Raw genomic sequence first — 15,336 nt, 5'->3', positions numbered from 1 at the left:
CTGTCACGGTCAGACTGGTCATCATGTTATCCTGTGACTGAAGACCACTTTGTACTGATGTGCTAAACTGGTAGGTTGTTGGTGTGTAGTGAGCTGTAGAGGGACCGTCATTGGTCGGTAAAGGTCACATGGTGTGTACCAGCTCTCTGATGCTCTGGTCCTCGATCTTGTCCAGGACCTGCTCCGTGTGGAACAGTCCTCTACGATAGGCCAGCAGCTGGGACAGGTCGAAGAGAGGAACGCCCTCAGTGAAGAGCTCAGCAATAACACAACCTGTACACACAAACACACACATTACAGAGTAGTGTGTAATATATTTTGTGTACATGTTTGTGTATTTATTTGTGTACATGTTGGTGTATATAATTGTGTTTGTGGTATATACACAGGGGTGTGAAAAGCATTTGCCCCCTAAACCTAATAACTGGTTGGGCCACCCTTAGCAACAACTTGCAGTGAGTCTTTTACAACGCTGTGCAGGAATTTTGGCCACTTATCTTTGCAGAATTGTTGTAATTCAGCCACATTGGAGGTTTTTCCAGCATGAACCTCCTTTTTAAGGTCATGCCACAACATCTCAATAGGATTGAGGTCAGGACTTTGACTAGACCTCCAAAGTCTTCATTTTGTTTTTCTTCAGCTATTCAGAGGTGGTGTGTGTGTTCTGGATCATTGTCCTGCTGTAGAACCCAAGTTGGCTTCAGCTTTGAGGTCACGAACAGATGGCCTTACATTCTCCTTCAGGATTTTTGGTAAACAGCAGAATTCATGCTTCCGTTTATCACAACAAGTCTTCCAGGCCCAGACCATCACACTGTCACACTGTTCTTTTTGAAATGTGGTGTTACTTTTACACCAAATGTAATGGGACACAGACCTTCCAAAAAGTTCTACTTTTGTCTCATCAGTCCACGGAATATTTTCCCAAAAGTCTTGGGGATCATCAAGATGTTTTCTGGCAAAAATGAGACGAGCCTTAAAGGTGCAGTCAGCAACTCTTAAAAATGTCACTTTGTCATATTTACTAAAGATGTTAACAGCCTTACATGAAACTATTAGTAAAAAAGGCTCATTGAGTCCCGCCCCCTGCTGCTCCTGCAGCCTTTGGCAGGTTGCCAGAATGTACCGCGACCGAGTAAAAAGAACCAATCAGAGTCAGGATTGTGTTTGATGGACTGTCTGACAGCTGTTGCTCACAGCCCCCGCCCCCTTCCACCGTGGCCAAAACACAGCAATGCTCATAGCAAGGTAGTGCCTGGAGCGCCATCTTTTTTACAGTGTATGGTCTGGAGGAGTAGAAGATGGAATTGGCTTCATTTCTGCTTGAAAGGTAATTACTGCTGCTTCATTTACATTATGTTTGATTTGTAATTGTTACACTAGAACTCTGTATTGCATGTGTCGTTCGTGTGCACGCTGCCATCACTGCAGCCTCCGTGTGGGCTGCTGTGAGTGACACTGTGTTGTTATGCTGATGCTGCTGATAGATTGGTGTGTGCACATTGAAAGAGAGGCACTGCAGTAATATGCTTTTAACAGTGCATGTTATATTACTGTGATGTTGCTGTTGGGCTAACGTTAGCTTCTCTGAGAGAGGGACTTTGGAGGCAGGGCAAGAGAGCAGCAGAGAGGGAGGGGGAGGGAGGGCCCGGACTGCACCTTTAATGTTCTTTTTGCTTAGCAGTGGTTTTGGTCTTGGAACTCTTGCCATGCAGGTCATTTTAACCCAGTTTCTTTTTTATGGTGGAGTCATGAACACTGACCTTAACTGAGGCAAGTGATACCTGCAGTTCTTTAGATGATGTTGTGGGGTCTACTGTCACCTCTTGGATGAGTTGTCGCTGCGCTCTTGGGGTAATTTTGGTCAGCCGGCCACTCCTGGGAAAGTTCACCACTGTTCCGTGTTTTGGCCATTTGTGGATAAAGGTTCTCACTGTGGTTCTCTGGAGTCTTAAAGCTTTAGAAATGGCTTGAGAACCTTTTTCACACTGATAGATTTATATTACTTTTTTCTCATTTGTTCCTGAATGTCTTTGGATCTCAGCATGATGTCTCTAGCTTTAGAGGATGTTTTGGTCTACTTCACTTTGTCAGGTATGTATGAAGGTAGATATGTTGCAAAATGTGACGCTTGTAGAATGTGATGTGAGTTTGTGTATAAAAAATGAAATAATTTTAATGTCACAAATGTATAAACTGATATTTACAAATAAAATTACAGCTGCAAACTTGTAATCCAACATTTATTTACATGTTTTTTAATTACTTGCGTAAATGATTGTTTACAACCACAACTCTCCAGTTATAACTTCTCTAATCTACCGCTACACAAACACAAACTACTTTTCTCATGTGAATCTGAGCTGCTTGAGTTTTGCAACACATTTTGTGAGACGTCTGTAGCAAAACTGATTCATGCTCGTACAAATGGCCCCTCCCCTCCCCGCTCCCACATGTGTGGGATTGACCAATCAGAAGTGAGTATTTGGAGACAGTGGCTGTGTCTTTTTAGCACAGCAGCAGGTGATATGACCCAAACAAAGTCATTGTTCTTCACTGTAAAGGCAGAATGCTGATATTTGCCTCCACAGATTGTTAGAAAAAGGTCGTTAGAGTCATTTATGAACAAAAATAGTCAGAGTGATTCTCCTTGTTTATATTTACGCATTGTGGAGATGAGGATCTAGACAGCTGATACAGTGGCCAAGCAGTTCATGTATTTTACTAAATCTACAATCTATATAATGTGACGAATAAAACAATGAGCATGCATGTGAACTGTCTCATAAAAAGGAAGATTTTGTAAAATACATTAACCGCTTGGCCACTGCATCAGCTGTGCAACATTTGTGACATTAAATTTATTTCACGTGTGTGGATTTGTTACACACAAGCTCACATCACATTCTACAAGCTCTGCACATATGTACAACATATCTACCTTCATACATGTGTCATCTTTGACCAATGTTTAAATTTGTTTGATGGACTGAAACATTTAAGTGTAGAAAACATGCAAAAAAGTAAGAAATCAGAAAGAGGGCAAAGACTTTCACACCACTGTATACGTGTACATGTGATTGTGTGTTTATGTGTGTGTTACCTGAAGGTGACCTTCAGCTCTCCACTCTTATGGTCATTACATGTTTGTGTGTGTGTGTATATATATATATATATACATATATATATATATATATATATATACACACACACACACAGTGGGGCAAAAAAGAATTTAGTCAGCCACCATTTGTACAAGTTCTTCCACATAAAAAGATGAGGCCTGTAATTTTCATCATATATAAACCTCAACTATGAGAGACAAAATGAGAAGAAAAAATCCAGAAAATCACATTGTAGGATTTTTAATGAATTAATTGTTAAATCCCTCAGTAAAATAAATATTTGGTCATCTACAAACAAGCCAGATTTGTGTCTCTCACAGACCTGTAACTTCTTCTTTAAGAGGCTCCTCTGTCCTCCACTCCTTACCTGTATTAATGGAACCTGTTGGAACTGGTTATCAGTATAAAACACACCTGTCCAATAGGAATGGGCGATATTGAGAAAAAAATTATCCCGATAATTTTTAGTATTTATCACGATGACGATAAAAATCACGATAAATAAAAACTATGAATAAAAAAATTCACAACTTAAAGTGTAAAAGGTTCTTTACAAACACAAATAAATGTGAATACATCAACATTAGACATTAAAAAGACTGCTGACTCAGAGCTAATATTGTATGGAATATATTAGTGTATGTAGGTCACTCTATTAGTGTTATTGTATGTATATCATTTATTTCCTCACTTGAAATAAAATTATTTTAAAAAAAGCACAAATAACTGTTAATGTTTTTACTGCTGATGAATCTTGTTTCATTTATTGTATGAGTTACATGAAGTTATGAATAATAAATAACTATGATTTCCTATAACTAAACCAGATCAAGCTGATGATTTAATCATTCAGTATATTTTTGTCTGTGAACACGTGAGACCGTGGCTCAGGTGGTAGAGGGTCGTCTTCTGATCGAGAGGTTGGGGTTTGATCCCAGTACCTGACTACGTGTCAAAGTGTCCTTGGGCAAGACACTAAACCCTAAGTTGCTCCCAGTGTTCGACTAGCGCCTTGCATGGCAGTCCTGTCCCACTGGTGTGTGAATGTGAGAGTGATTGGGTGAATGAGCTGATATGTAAAGCACTTTGAGACTGTTTCAGTGGTGATAAAGCTCTATATAAATCATGTCCATTTACCACATAATTAAAAAATAGTGACATTATTATTTATGCTAAACAAATCTATGGTTCTCTGTGGTTTTATGAAAGTAAGACGTGTTCTTTTTATTTGGTCTATTATTCCTTATATGGAGTGGTTAGCATTAGCTCTTAGTTCAGTCAGTGTGTCAGTGTGTTAACTTAGCATAGTTAGCTTTAGTTGAGTTTTGTTATGGCAGATTTTTATATTCATCATCATGTCGTCAAATGTATGTTCATGTGTACAATTTGTCATGTTTTAATACATGATGACTCCATTACTCTTTACACTTTTGAACAGCTGAATCATGATTAAACAGTACAGATCGTATTGTTCAGCCAAGGCCAGAGTCTCTGCTCGCATGCAGCACACACTATCAAAGACAGATAAGAGTGGCGCCCGATCTTCCTCACTTTTATACACGGATTCATCATCCTCAAATCTTTCCACTATTGGGCATCTGACTCTCCCCTCCTCCTTACCCCAGAGTGGAACTTTGCTGTTATCTATATAAAAAGCTTAAGCTTTGAAACTGTTAGTCAGAGCGTTGGAACGGGTCTTGAACGGGTTTTGCATTTTTGCTTTGCCACCAGCCTTTGTTTTTCATTCTTTCAGGATGGAAGCTTCTTCTTTACTCCTTCTTATTTTATCTTATAATAAATCTTTTTTATAAAACCATCAATGCTCGGACTGGACTCCAACATTCAACCAGCGCAATAAATCATGTCTCCAAATGAGGTCAACCGCAAATTCAGCCGTAACAGTTTCCAGTTCATAATCGTTGCTACAGGTTCATCTCTGTCCCTGTGTTTGTAGAACTTTAGGTGGATCTGATGGAGGAACTAGGATTGGTTCACTTTGTTGATGTTTATCTGGTTTTAACCAAATAGTGGTTCATGATGTATCACAGCATAGTAGCTTCAGGTAGCTGAGACGAGCACCGCACACACACAGACAGGTGGTGGTGCACACCGTGCAGAGCTTCCGTAAACAACGTTCCGCTCCAGAGAATAATAAGTTGTTGACAACAAACAGAGGCAGTTTTGGTCCGTGGAACACTTTTTTTTGGGGGACATTCTTGGCTAAATTGAGGGACAAATGGCCCGTGGCCCTCGCTAATTTCGGACATGGGAATTTACTGTTTATATCGCGGGATGACATATTCTTACTGGTGAGAATGTTTATGACAATAAATCATAAACGATAAAATATCGCACGTTCCTAGTGTCCACAACCTCAAACAGTCCAACTCCAAACTCCACTATGGCCAAGACCAAAGAGCTGTCAAAGGACACCAGAAACTAAATTGTAGACCTGCACCAGGCTGGGAAGACTGAATCTACAATAGGTAAACAGCTTGGTGTGAAGAAATCAACTGTGGGAGCAATTATTAGAAAATGGAAGACATACAAGACACTGATAATCTCCCTCCATCTGGGGCTCCACACAAGATCTCACCCCGTGGGGTCAAAATGATCACAAGAACGGTGAGCAAAAATCCCAGAACCACACGGGGGGACCTAGTGAATGACCTGCAGAGAGCTGGGACCAAAGTAACAAAGGCTACCATCAGTAACACACTACGCCACCAGGGACTCAAATCCTGCAGTGCCAGACGTGTCCCCCTGCTTAAGCCACTACATGTCCAGGCCCGTCTGAAGTTTGACAGAGAACATTTAGATGATCCAGAAGAGGATTGGGTGAATGTCATATGGTCAGATGAAACCAAAATAGAACTTTTTGATAAAAACTCAACTCGTTTGGAGGTGAAAGAACTAGGGATGTAACGATTCACTCAACTCCCGATACGATTCAATTTACGATACTGGGTTCACGATACGATTCTCTCATGATTTATTTTACAAAATGGGACTGTAGACAATTTTTTTTTTTGGGAAAAAAACTAGAAACTACTGTATTATTTTCCTTTTATATTTCATTGTCAAAAGAATTCCTTGATAAACAATTCAAAACAATGCAATTTAACTAAAAATAAATCTTGAATGAAATAAATAAAGGAATAATACAAATGAAAATGAAGCCTATTAATTTAAATTCTGGTTCTATAATAAACAATTCAAAACTGCATAATAGTTCTTTTTCTTTTTAAAAGTGCAGCTGAAAATGTATTTTGTGCCTTAACAACTGGACTTTTAAAAAAAAAAAACCATGATTACACTGACTTACGTCATATTTGTTTGGACCAGTAGAGGGCGCTGGTAACACAGTGGTCGGTTGGCATGCAGAAATTCTTGCAGTGAAGAAGAGAAGCTATGCTAGCAGACAGAGCTAATAGAAAAACGTGACTTTTACAGATATTCAAGTAATAATACAGATATTCTTTCAGTGCTGAAGGGGTAATTAATCATTTATTAACATATTTAAGAGTAGAAGGCAGCCAGAAAGAAAGTATTAGCAGACTTCGCCCGCCGCCTACACTTGCTGGTTAAAAAAAGTACTGCGATTCAATTTTCAGAAAATCGATATCAACCGTGATACCTATGAATCGATTTTTAACTGCCTTACGATTAATCGTTACATCCCTACTGTTAATGCATCGTATCACTAATGTATTGTATCCAGGGCTTTAAATTAACACCCTCCAAATGTGTGTAAAAATTAACTTTGGCGGGTAATGTTGTAGCCATTTTGGCTGGTGAAGAATGAAACAAATACCACTGCATCTGTTTGAATTGGCAGGCTGCAGAAACTATTCGATAAGTTATTGTTGCCAGATTTGGTTTTTTTTTCCGCCAAGAAATTTGCGGTTTTTTTTTGTGTGTTCAGACTTTAAAACGTAATGTGTATCTGGAAACACTGCTGGTTGTACTAATCCTACATTTTGTTCACGTTAGCATGACTGTTATGGTTCGTTATCGGAGGAATCAGACAGAATGATGATGTAAAATAAAAGTACTGCGATTCAATTTTTAGAAAATCGATATCAACTGTGATACCTATGAATCGATTTTTAACTGCCTTACAATTAATCGTTACATCCCTAGAAAGAACACCATACCTACTGTAAAGCATGGGGGTGGTAACATTAAGCTTTGGGGCTGTTTCTTAGCAAAGGGACCAGGACGACTGATCCATGTAAAGGAAAGAATGAATGGGGACATGTATCAGGAGATTTTGAGTGAAAACATCCTTCCATCAGCAAGGGCACTGAAGATGAAACGTGGCTGGGTCTTTCAGCACGACAATGATCACAAACACATCGCCCTGGCAACGAAGGAGTGGCTTCGTAAGAAGCTGTTATGGCAATTATTATATTCATCATCATATCGTCAAATGTGTGTTCAGGTGTACAATTTGTCATGTTTTAATACATGATGACTGCATTACTCTTTGCACTTTTGAACAGCTGAATCATGTTAGATTAAACAGTACAGATCGTATTGTATCCACAGTGCAATACAGAGTCTCTGCTGAAGGCCAAACTCAAACTCATGTGCAGATATACACGCACACACACTATCAAGGACAGACAAGAGTGACGCCCAACCTTCCTCATACTATACCTGTCTTCATCATCCACAAACATTTCCACTGTTGGGCATCTGACTCCCTCCTTCTACTCACCTCAGGGTGGAACTTTTTCTGTTATCTGTATAAAAGCTTAAGCTGTGAAACTGTTAGTTAGAGTGGGTCTTGCCTTTTTGCTCTGCCATGAGCCTTTTGACCATCCTTGTTGGGGCCTGCCTTTCATTCCACAGGATGGAAGCTTCTTTTTTTACTCCTTTTTTATTTAATTTCATAACAAATCTTTTTTTATAAAATCATCAATGCTTCGACTGGACTCCATCATTCAACCAGAGCAATAAATCATGTCTCCAAATGAGGTCAACCACAAATTTGCCGTGACAAAGCATTTCAAGGTTCTGGAGTGGCCTAGCCAGTCTCCAGATCTCAACCCTATAGAAAATCTTTGAATGGAGTTGAATGTCCGTGTTGCCCAGCAACAGCCCCAAAACATCACTGCTCTAGAGGAGATCTGCATGGAGGAATGGACCAAAATACCAGCAACAGTGTGTGAAAACCTTGTGAAGACTTACAGAAAACGTTTGACCTCTGTCATTGTCAACAAAGGGTACATTACAAAGTATTGAGATGAACTTTAGTTATTGACCAAACACTTATTTTCCACTATAATTTGTAAATAAATTCATTAAAAATCCTACAATGTGATTTTCTGGATTTTTTTTTCTCATGTTGTCTCTCATAGTTGAGGTTTACATATGATGAAAATTACAGGCCTCTCATCTTTTTAAGTGGGAAAACTTGCACAATTGGTGGCTGACTAAATACTTTTTTGCCCCTCTGTATATATACTGTATATATTGTGGTATTACCTGCAGAGAAGATGTCCATGGCGGCCCTCAGCTCTCCACTCCTCTGGTTGTTGTTGCTCAGGTCAACTAAGGGCGTGTTCTGGTCACTCTCGGTGAACATGCTGCCGTCCACAAAGCGCTCTGGGGCAATGTAGCAGGTGCGACGGCGCGACGTGTCAAAGAAGTAGTTGAAGTCGGCTGGGTTGTCCTCGGGCAGGAAGGTGGGCTTGAAGCTGGCGAAGTCTGTAAGTAGAACCCAGTTCCAGCTGGTCACCATCACATTCTCCGTCTTGATGTCACCGTGGCGCACGCCTGCTTTGTGCGCCTGGTCCACAGCGTTGAGGGTCTGGAAGGCGATCCAGCGCTTCTCCGTGTTGTTGAGGAAGGGCCGCGTGCTGATGCGGTCATACAGGTTGTCGCGGACGTACTGGCGGAAGAGGATGGCGGCCTTCTCCGACAGAGAGCTCTTCTGGAAGGGCAGGCAGTTGTGGCAGGAGTGCAGGCGGATCTTCAGCTCCTCCAGCTGCTGCCGGTAGCTGCTGAGTGGCAGCGACGGGTCCTGGATGGCGAACACTTTGACCACCACCAGGCCCTCACCGTGCTTGGCCCGCGCCACCTTAAAGAAGCGCGTGCTGCCCAGACTCTTATCGTACTCATGGTCATGGATGTCTGAGAAGTAGCTGTCCACTGAGAGGATCTGAGACGGAGCGATGCCAGCCAACTGATTCCCCATCGCAGCCTGACAACACATCATATGTACACATCATATAACACAATATGACACACATACACAATAAAACATCATATAGTTTTTTTTTATTTCTATAAGTAGTTTGAATTGGTCCCGTTTGTATTATTTCACAAGCTCTAATTCACAACTAACACTAAAACACCTCTCTTCCGAAGTCTATAAAAAATACAAAAAAAGTCCTGGAAATGTAACCATAACAAAATATCTCAGAAAGTGTCTAGAGATATGTTAAACGTACCCATGGACTATAGGTATGACCAATCACATTGCTGGACCTTTTCAACAACGTGTCAATATGGCCGAGTGATCTAAGGCGCCTGACTCAAGGATTCTTCCTTCCGCTGCCGTGGGTTCGGATCCCACTTTTGACATATGTATTTTTTCATTTAAACAATTTAACACGGCAAATTCCTCCTTTGCAACCCAAGTCCGTGTTGCCCAGTGACAGCCCCAAAACATCACTGCTCTAGAGGAGCCCTAACCCAGGGTATTTCCTGGGTTAGGGTTAGGGCTAAAATAAAAGGGTTAGCGGGGTAGCTAAAAATAAAGAAAGTGTCTATTTGTGTGGTTGCGATATGGACAACCCCCGGTGCTATTGATATGGTTACCAAAGTACACGTACGTAGCGTCTAGGGTTTGGGTTTGGGTTAGCGTTAGGTTTAGGGTTAGGTTATAACCCAATATCACAACAATTTTTAGGGTTCGGGTGAGGTTTAGTCTTAGTCACGTGACCTAAACTGGCCAATGACTGACCTATAGTGTTGCCACCAGTCCCTTAAAATACGGAATCGTTCCTTATTTGGCCATTAAATGGTGCGTCCCGTACTGAGACAAAATGGAACGAGGTTTGTTCCGTATTTGCATAAATTACCAGAACATTAGACATGTCCGTCAGACCGTCACACACAAAGTAAAACGCCGGAAATGCCAAGGCCAGCAACATCATCATGGTGGGATTGACGTAGGACCCCCGCTCTGTGTGTGTGTGCGCGTGCTGCTCAGACCCTAAACATGTCCAATCATAGAGAGTTTTCAGTGTCACATGATGGTCTGTCTGACATCAAACAGCCTCAGGAGAACAACACTGTAGATATGAACATTCTGAGATGTTCTTCATACATCCATCATCTCCTGAGGCTGATACAGTAGATACATCATGATTGGATTATAAAATTGTAAGATTGATTCATTTAATAAACTACTGTGATTTGATTTAATGTTTAGGATGTGGAGGTTTTAAAGTTAAATTAAAGATAATTTATTATTATTACAGTAGTATTAGGTAATAAATAAGCATATTATGTATGGTATTTTAATAAAAGTAGGTTAACATTAAATAAATAAATACATTAATAGTTTATATATATATTCCCGAGGTTAAACATGTTTGTAGAGATTTCTGTATATTTTAGTGGTTCCCAAACTGGGGTACGTGTACCCCTAGGACAGGGGTCTGCAACCTGTGGCTCTTTGACTCTTTAGCAATGGCTCCTATAGCTATAAGAACATATGATAATAATGAATTATTATTTCTTACAGAGGTTATTAATGATAAATGACATTGACACCAAACAAAATCATGATATAAAATATGTAAATCTAAAAAAATAACTATCATCAACCATAAACTTTCCTACACCTGTGGTTAACCTTATGTTTTAAATCTCTGATCAGAAAACTAAACCAACAAAAACACTATTCTGGAAGAAAACAGAGATTTTATTTGTGTAGGAAAATATTTAATTAACTGTCAACGACCAGTTTAATAAGCAATTAGTATTATTTATTTATATAAATAATATATATATATATATTATACACAGTATATGATGACTGACATGATCATGTGTTATTAAATTCAAGTGACTTTTTGTAGAACTACAATTACATCAAGAATATTTTTTTTAATTATTAACAATATTGCTGAAATAATTGTAACTATAATTTTATTCACTATATTGTCTTCATTGAGAAGGTATTTTTTTGGCTCCAGAAGGATTTTAATCCAGGTGAGAGGAGGAAAAATGGTTCCTTAGAAAATAAAGTTTACATACGCTGCCCTAGGTTTATATGAACACACTTTTCAGGAGTTACACACGTTTCAGGTTATTTTTCAACATTATAGATTTTTTTTACATGCACACAGACTTTTATTTTTCATCCAATCAATCATAATTTGTTGCACAACTCTCCAAAATGAACAAAAATATGATCAGAAAAAAAAAATGAATAAAAAAGGCCTAAATTCAAGGTTAATGTTGGACGAGCCACAGGAAAGAGTTTAGACGAGTCAGCAGACACTAATAATTAATATATAACATGAACTACGGGTAAATGGGGCAACAACGTTTGATAAACACTGTTCTATGTCAAAATGTTTCTATTTTTCACTTATTTTCTTTTCTGAAAGGTGGCAACTCTACTGACCTATCACGTGACCTAAACTGGTGAAATTGGCATACGGATAGAATGTCGGTATATTGATACAAGTGTACGAACAGCCACTGCCAAAATAAATGAGCTCAAGATACGTTTAACGTATCCATAGCAACGGCCAATATCTTACATTAACTACGTTTTAGTCTTACTGTGAATAATACGGATCATTATCAATCTAATAATATAATGGTGACTGTTTTTAGTAGATCATGTGACTGCGATCACGTGATTTACTGCTACGTTAGCATTGTGCTAATATAAATAAACCACTATTTATACAACACTTCCTAATTCTTCTTTGGCGAACTTTAATCCCCTCTTCCTTTATTTACCTGCTGTTTGCTCTTTGTTATTGTTTACAGGGAGCTAGCTGTGTTAGCTTTAGCGGTTAGCTCCGGTCCGGGGATGCTAACAGCTGCTATCCGGCCGACGGAGCGCCTTCATGCCGCTAGAACTCGGTACGTCCCCCGCTGCCGTCCTCGGACACTCCGCTTATTGTAATCTGCTGTAAAACTACAGAGAACGTTATAAGTGCCTCACTGAGGCAGAGTGCGTCATTTAGCATGTGCTAACGGTTAGCCACCACCAGCTGTTGTTTATTGTGTTTGTGGATCAGTGAGAAGCAGCGCTTCCGCCGGTCAGCGGTGGTACTGCAACCACACGCAATAAAACCTCAGGCTCGTCCCTTTAACAGCTATTATTAACATGTATTTATTTATTGATGTACTTTTGTAAATAAAATATATTTACAGCATGGTTCCTAACATTTTTCTTGTTGGGTTTTTACTGCATTTTATTTCAACTAGATTTATGTATGAGAAAGTGAAGGTACATAATACAGTTGTTTGAGATTGTGTTTGGTGTTCTATCTGTCTGTCTGTCTCTGTCTGTCTGTCTGTCTATCTATCTATCTATCTATCTATCTATCTATCTATAGATCTATCTATCCATGTATTGTTGTTGCGCGTTCAGCGTCGTTGCTCATTCTAGTGGTTTTTATTCTGAGCTTAGTTCTGGCATCCTCATCAGAACATAACTGTACCGGAAGTTCTCTCTCTTCCTCTCCCGCTCAAACGGAACCGGAAACACTCACAAACAAAAGTAGTAGAAGTAAAAACACACTCAGAAGGATCTAGAACCACGTTCCGTGCCTATCAATATAAAGTGCAAAAAGAAACATTGAACATCACACAGACAAGGCTGATTGAGAACATGCTCCAACACTTGTTTTTGTAATTGTGCAAAATGGATAAATATTAATACAAATAAATAAACAAAATGTTAAATACAATTTAAAATGTGATTTATAGTCTTTATTAAAGCAAGTTAGTCTCAATGAGAGCAGCAGCACAAATATAATAGAAAGTGTCTATTTATACGGTTGCCATACGAACAAACCCCGGTGCCGTTGGTACGGTTACTGAAGTACACGTACGTAGCATTTTAAGGTTAGGTTGTAACTTTAGGGTTAGGTTAGGGTTAGATTTAGTCTTAGTCACGCAAACTAAACTGGTCAATGACTGACCTATCACGTGACCTAAATTGGCCAAATAGGGGCGCTGCGTATGGATAAAATGTTGATATATTGATACGGCAACCATAAGGATAGCCACTGCCAATATAATGTAAAAACATGTCAAATGTTCAACAACTGAAATATAGACTACAAAAATAATACCAGATCAATGTAATTGTAAACAAGGTAAACAATGTTGTGATGGAGTCATCACTAAAGACTCCACAGTGCACTGCACTCTCTTCCCTGCCTCTCCTGCTTAAAGCATAGGCTGCGTACACAGTCAGCTCCCACGAGGCTGCCGGTGCAGTGCAAGAGAGGGACCAGCGACAAAACGTATACAGACACTTTATCGAACCCTCCAGGTACCCGGGTACACACAGGATCCTGTCACTCACCTCTCTGTCTCACTTCATACGTTGCTTAGGGAACATAATTTATCTTTAAATTACACTGCCTTATGTGCATCATTCAGTGAAGGAATGGCATGGTATTTTGTTTTATTATAAGAAGCAGATGTATTAATTTAATCAATACAATACTTTGTTTATTATAAAAATAGATTTTACCCCCATTACGTAAGGTGAGAGGGAGGGGCTTGGGCTATAGGAGGAGACGTTTGTGAATGGGATTTCAGTGTCGATCAGTGCCTGACGACCAAACTTAAAAACTTGAACTTCCGGACTTTGCCAGAGTTTATTTGTGACCTACAACATATGGTGTCAGAAGAGGGATGGCAAGTCAGAAACCAAGGGTGTGTTTTTCAAAGTGCACAGGACTGCGTTCGCAAAAACTTGAGAACACAACCGCGGCTGATAACCTGGCCCTGGATGAGGGGGCCGCATCCTGGGCAACAGAGAATGAGGACGAGGAGAGCAGTGCTGTTGGCCCACCAGGAATGGCGGTCAACCAGGGCTCAGGTACCACAGAGGAGCTACTTTGTGGGAGAGGAGGGAGGAGCAGGGAGGAGCAATTCAAGGTAGAGAAATGGGAGGGTGGGGAGGAGTTGATTACTGTAAAGTTAGAGTGAGATGTGAAGTTTTTGGAGTGAGGCTTAACTATAATGGTGGTGGCTGTGGGCAGAGGGAAGGAGTGAGTGGTAATACCTGAAACAGGTATTTGGGATCAACGTGTCTAAAGTTAAGCCCACGACAAGTTTTATCCCACAGTCCAAGGCATGCTAGTGCATCGTAGACCGATGTATGTGCAAGATACTGCCACTGTAAACCCAAGCGCTGCCCCGGACTCGAGGACGCAGCCAGAATAGCAGAAAGAGCAGGGGCCAGGGAGCCCAGGCCACCCCCCCGGCCGAGCAGCCCCCCAGACGCCCCCAAGACACCAAGCCGAGAGGCAGCGACCGCCCTCCACATACACCCCCCAAAGCACCTAGAAGCTGAGGAGCCGGCACACTCCACCACCACCCCCAACCCCAAGGCCCTCCACCCCAAGGCCCCCCACCGACATCCACCCCACCACCCCCACCTCCGCACCCAATCCCCCAAGGGGAGGGCCCAGAGAGCCCCCGCCCGAGACCTCAGCAGAGGGCCAAGGCCCACTCCCAGCAGACGGCCAGAGCCGCGACGAACGGGCAGCCGGCGGGCATCCTTCAGTGGGCCCAGAGCCAGCAGGGACCGGGCCCCAGGCCAAAAGGACCCGGAATAGAAGTAGCACCGGGAGCAGCATGCCCGAGGACAACGACCACTGCCTTATGTGCATCATTCAGTGAAGGAATGGCATTGTATTTTGTTTTATTATAAGAAACAGATGTATTAATTTAATCAATACAATGCTTTGTTTGTTCTAAAAATGGATTTCACCCCCATTACATAAGGTGAGTGGGAGGGGCTTGGGCTACAGGAAGTTTGTGAATGAGAATTCAGTCTATGCCTGGTTGCAGTGTGGGTGACATCTACAGGCCAAACTCATGGTTGAAATAAGAAGTTTTCCAGTGAACATTGAGATGTTCTTTTATTTTATTTTATTTTATTTTTGTTTTGTTTGTAAATAGCACCTTTTTGTAACTTTTTGCACAC

General features: G+C 40.7%; 1 protein-coding gene across 1 annotated transcript in view; it reads right to left on the bottom strand.

Moving 5' to 3' along the window:
- The window catches only part of pik3r4 (phosphoinositide-3-kinase, regulatory subunit 4), a 49,505-nt gene extending 37,080 nt beyond the window's left edge, over positions 1-12,425 (bottom strand). Inside the window, 3 exon segments of the mRNA XM_028442130.1 lie at positions 140-273; positions 8,619-9,336; positions 12,120-12,425. Of these exon segments, the coding sequence (XP_028297931.1) occupies positions 140-273; positions 8,619-9,330 (846 nt within the window). The 5' untranslated portion in view covers positions 9,331-9,336; positions 12,120-12,425.
- Positions 12,426-15,336: the final 2,911 nt, after the last annotated feature.

The sequence above is a fragment of the Gouania willdenowi genome, unplaced genomic scaffold, assembly GCF_900634775.1.
Source record: "Gouania willdenowi unplaced genomic scaffold, fGouWil2.1 scaffold_3_arrow_ctg1, whole genome shotgun sequence".
In the NCBI taxonomy this organism is placed as follows: domain Eukaryota; kingdom Metazoa; phylum Chordata; class Actinopteri; order Blenniiformes; family Gobiesocidae; genus Gouania; species Gouania willdenowi.
The sequence above is the reverse complement of the archived record's forward strand: the minus strand, read 5'-3'. Positions and strand labels throughout refer to the sequence as shown.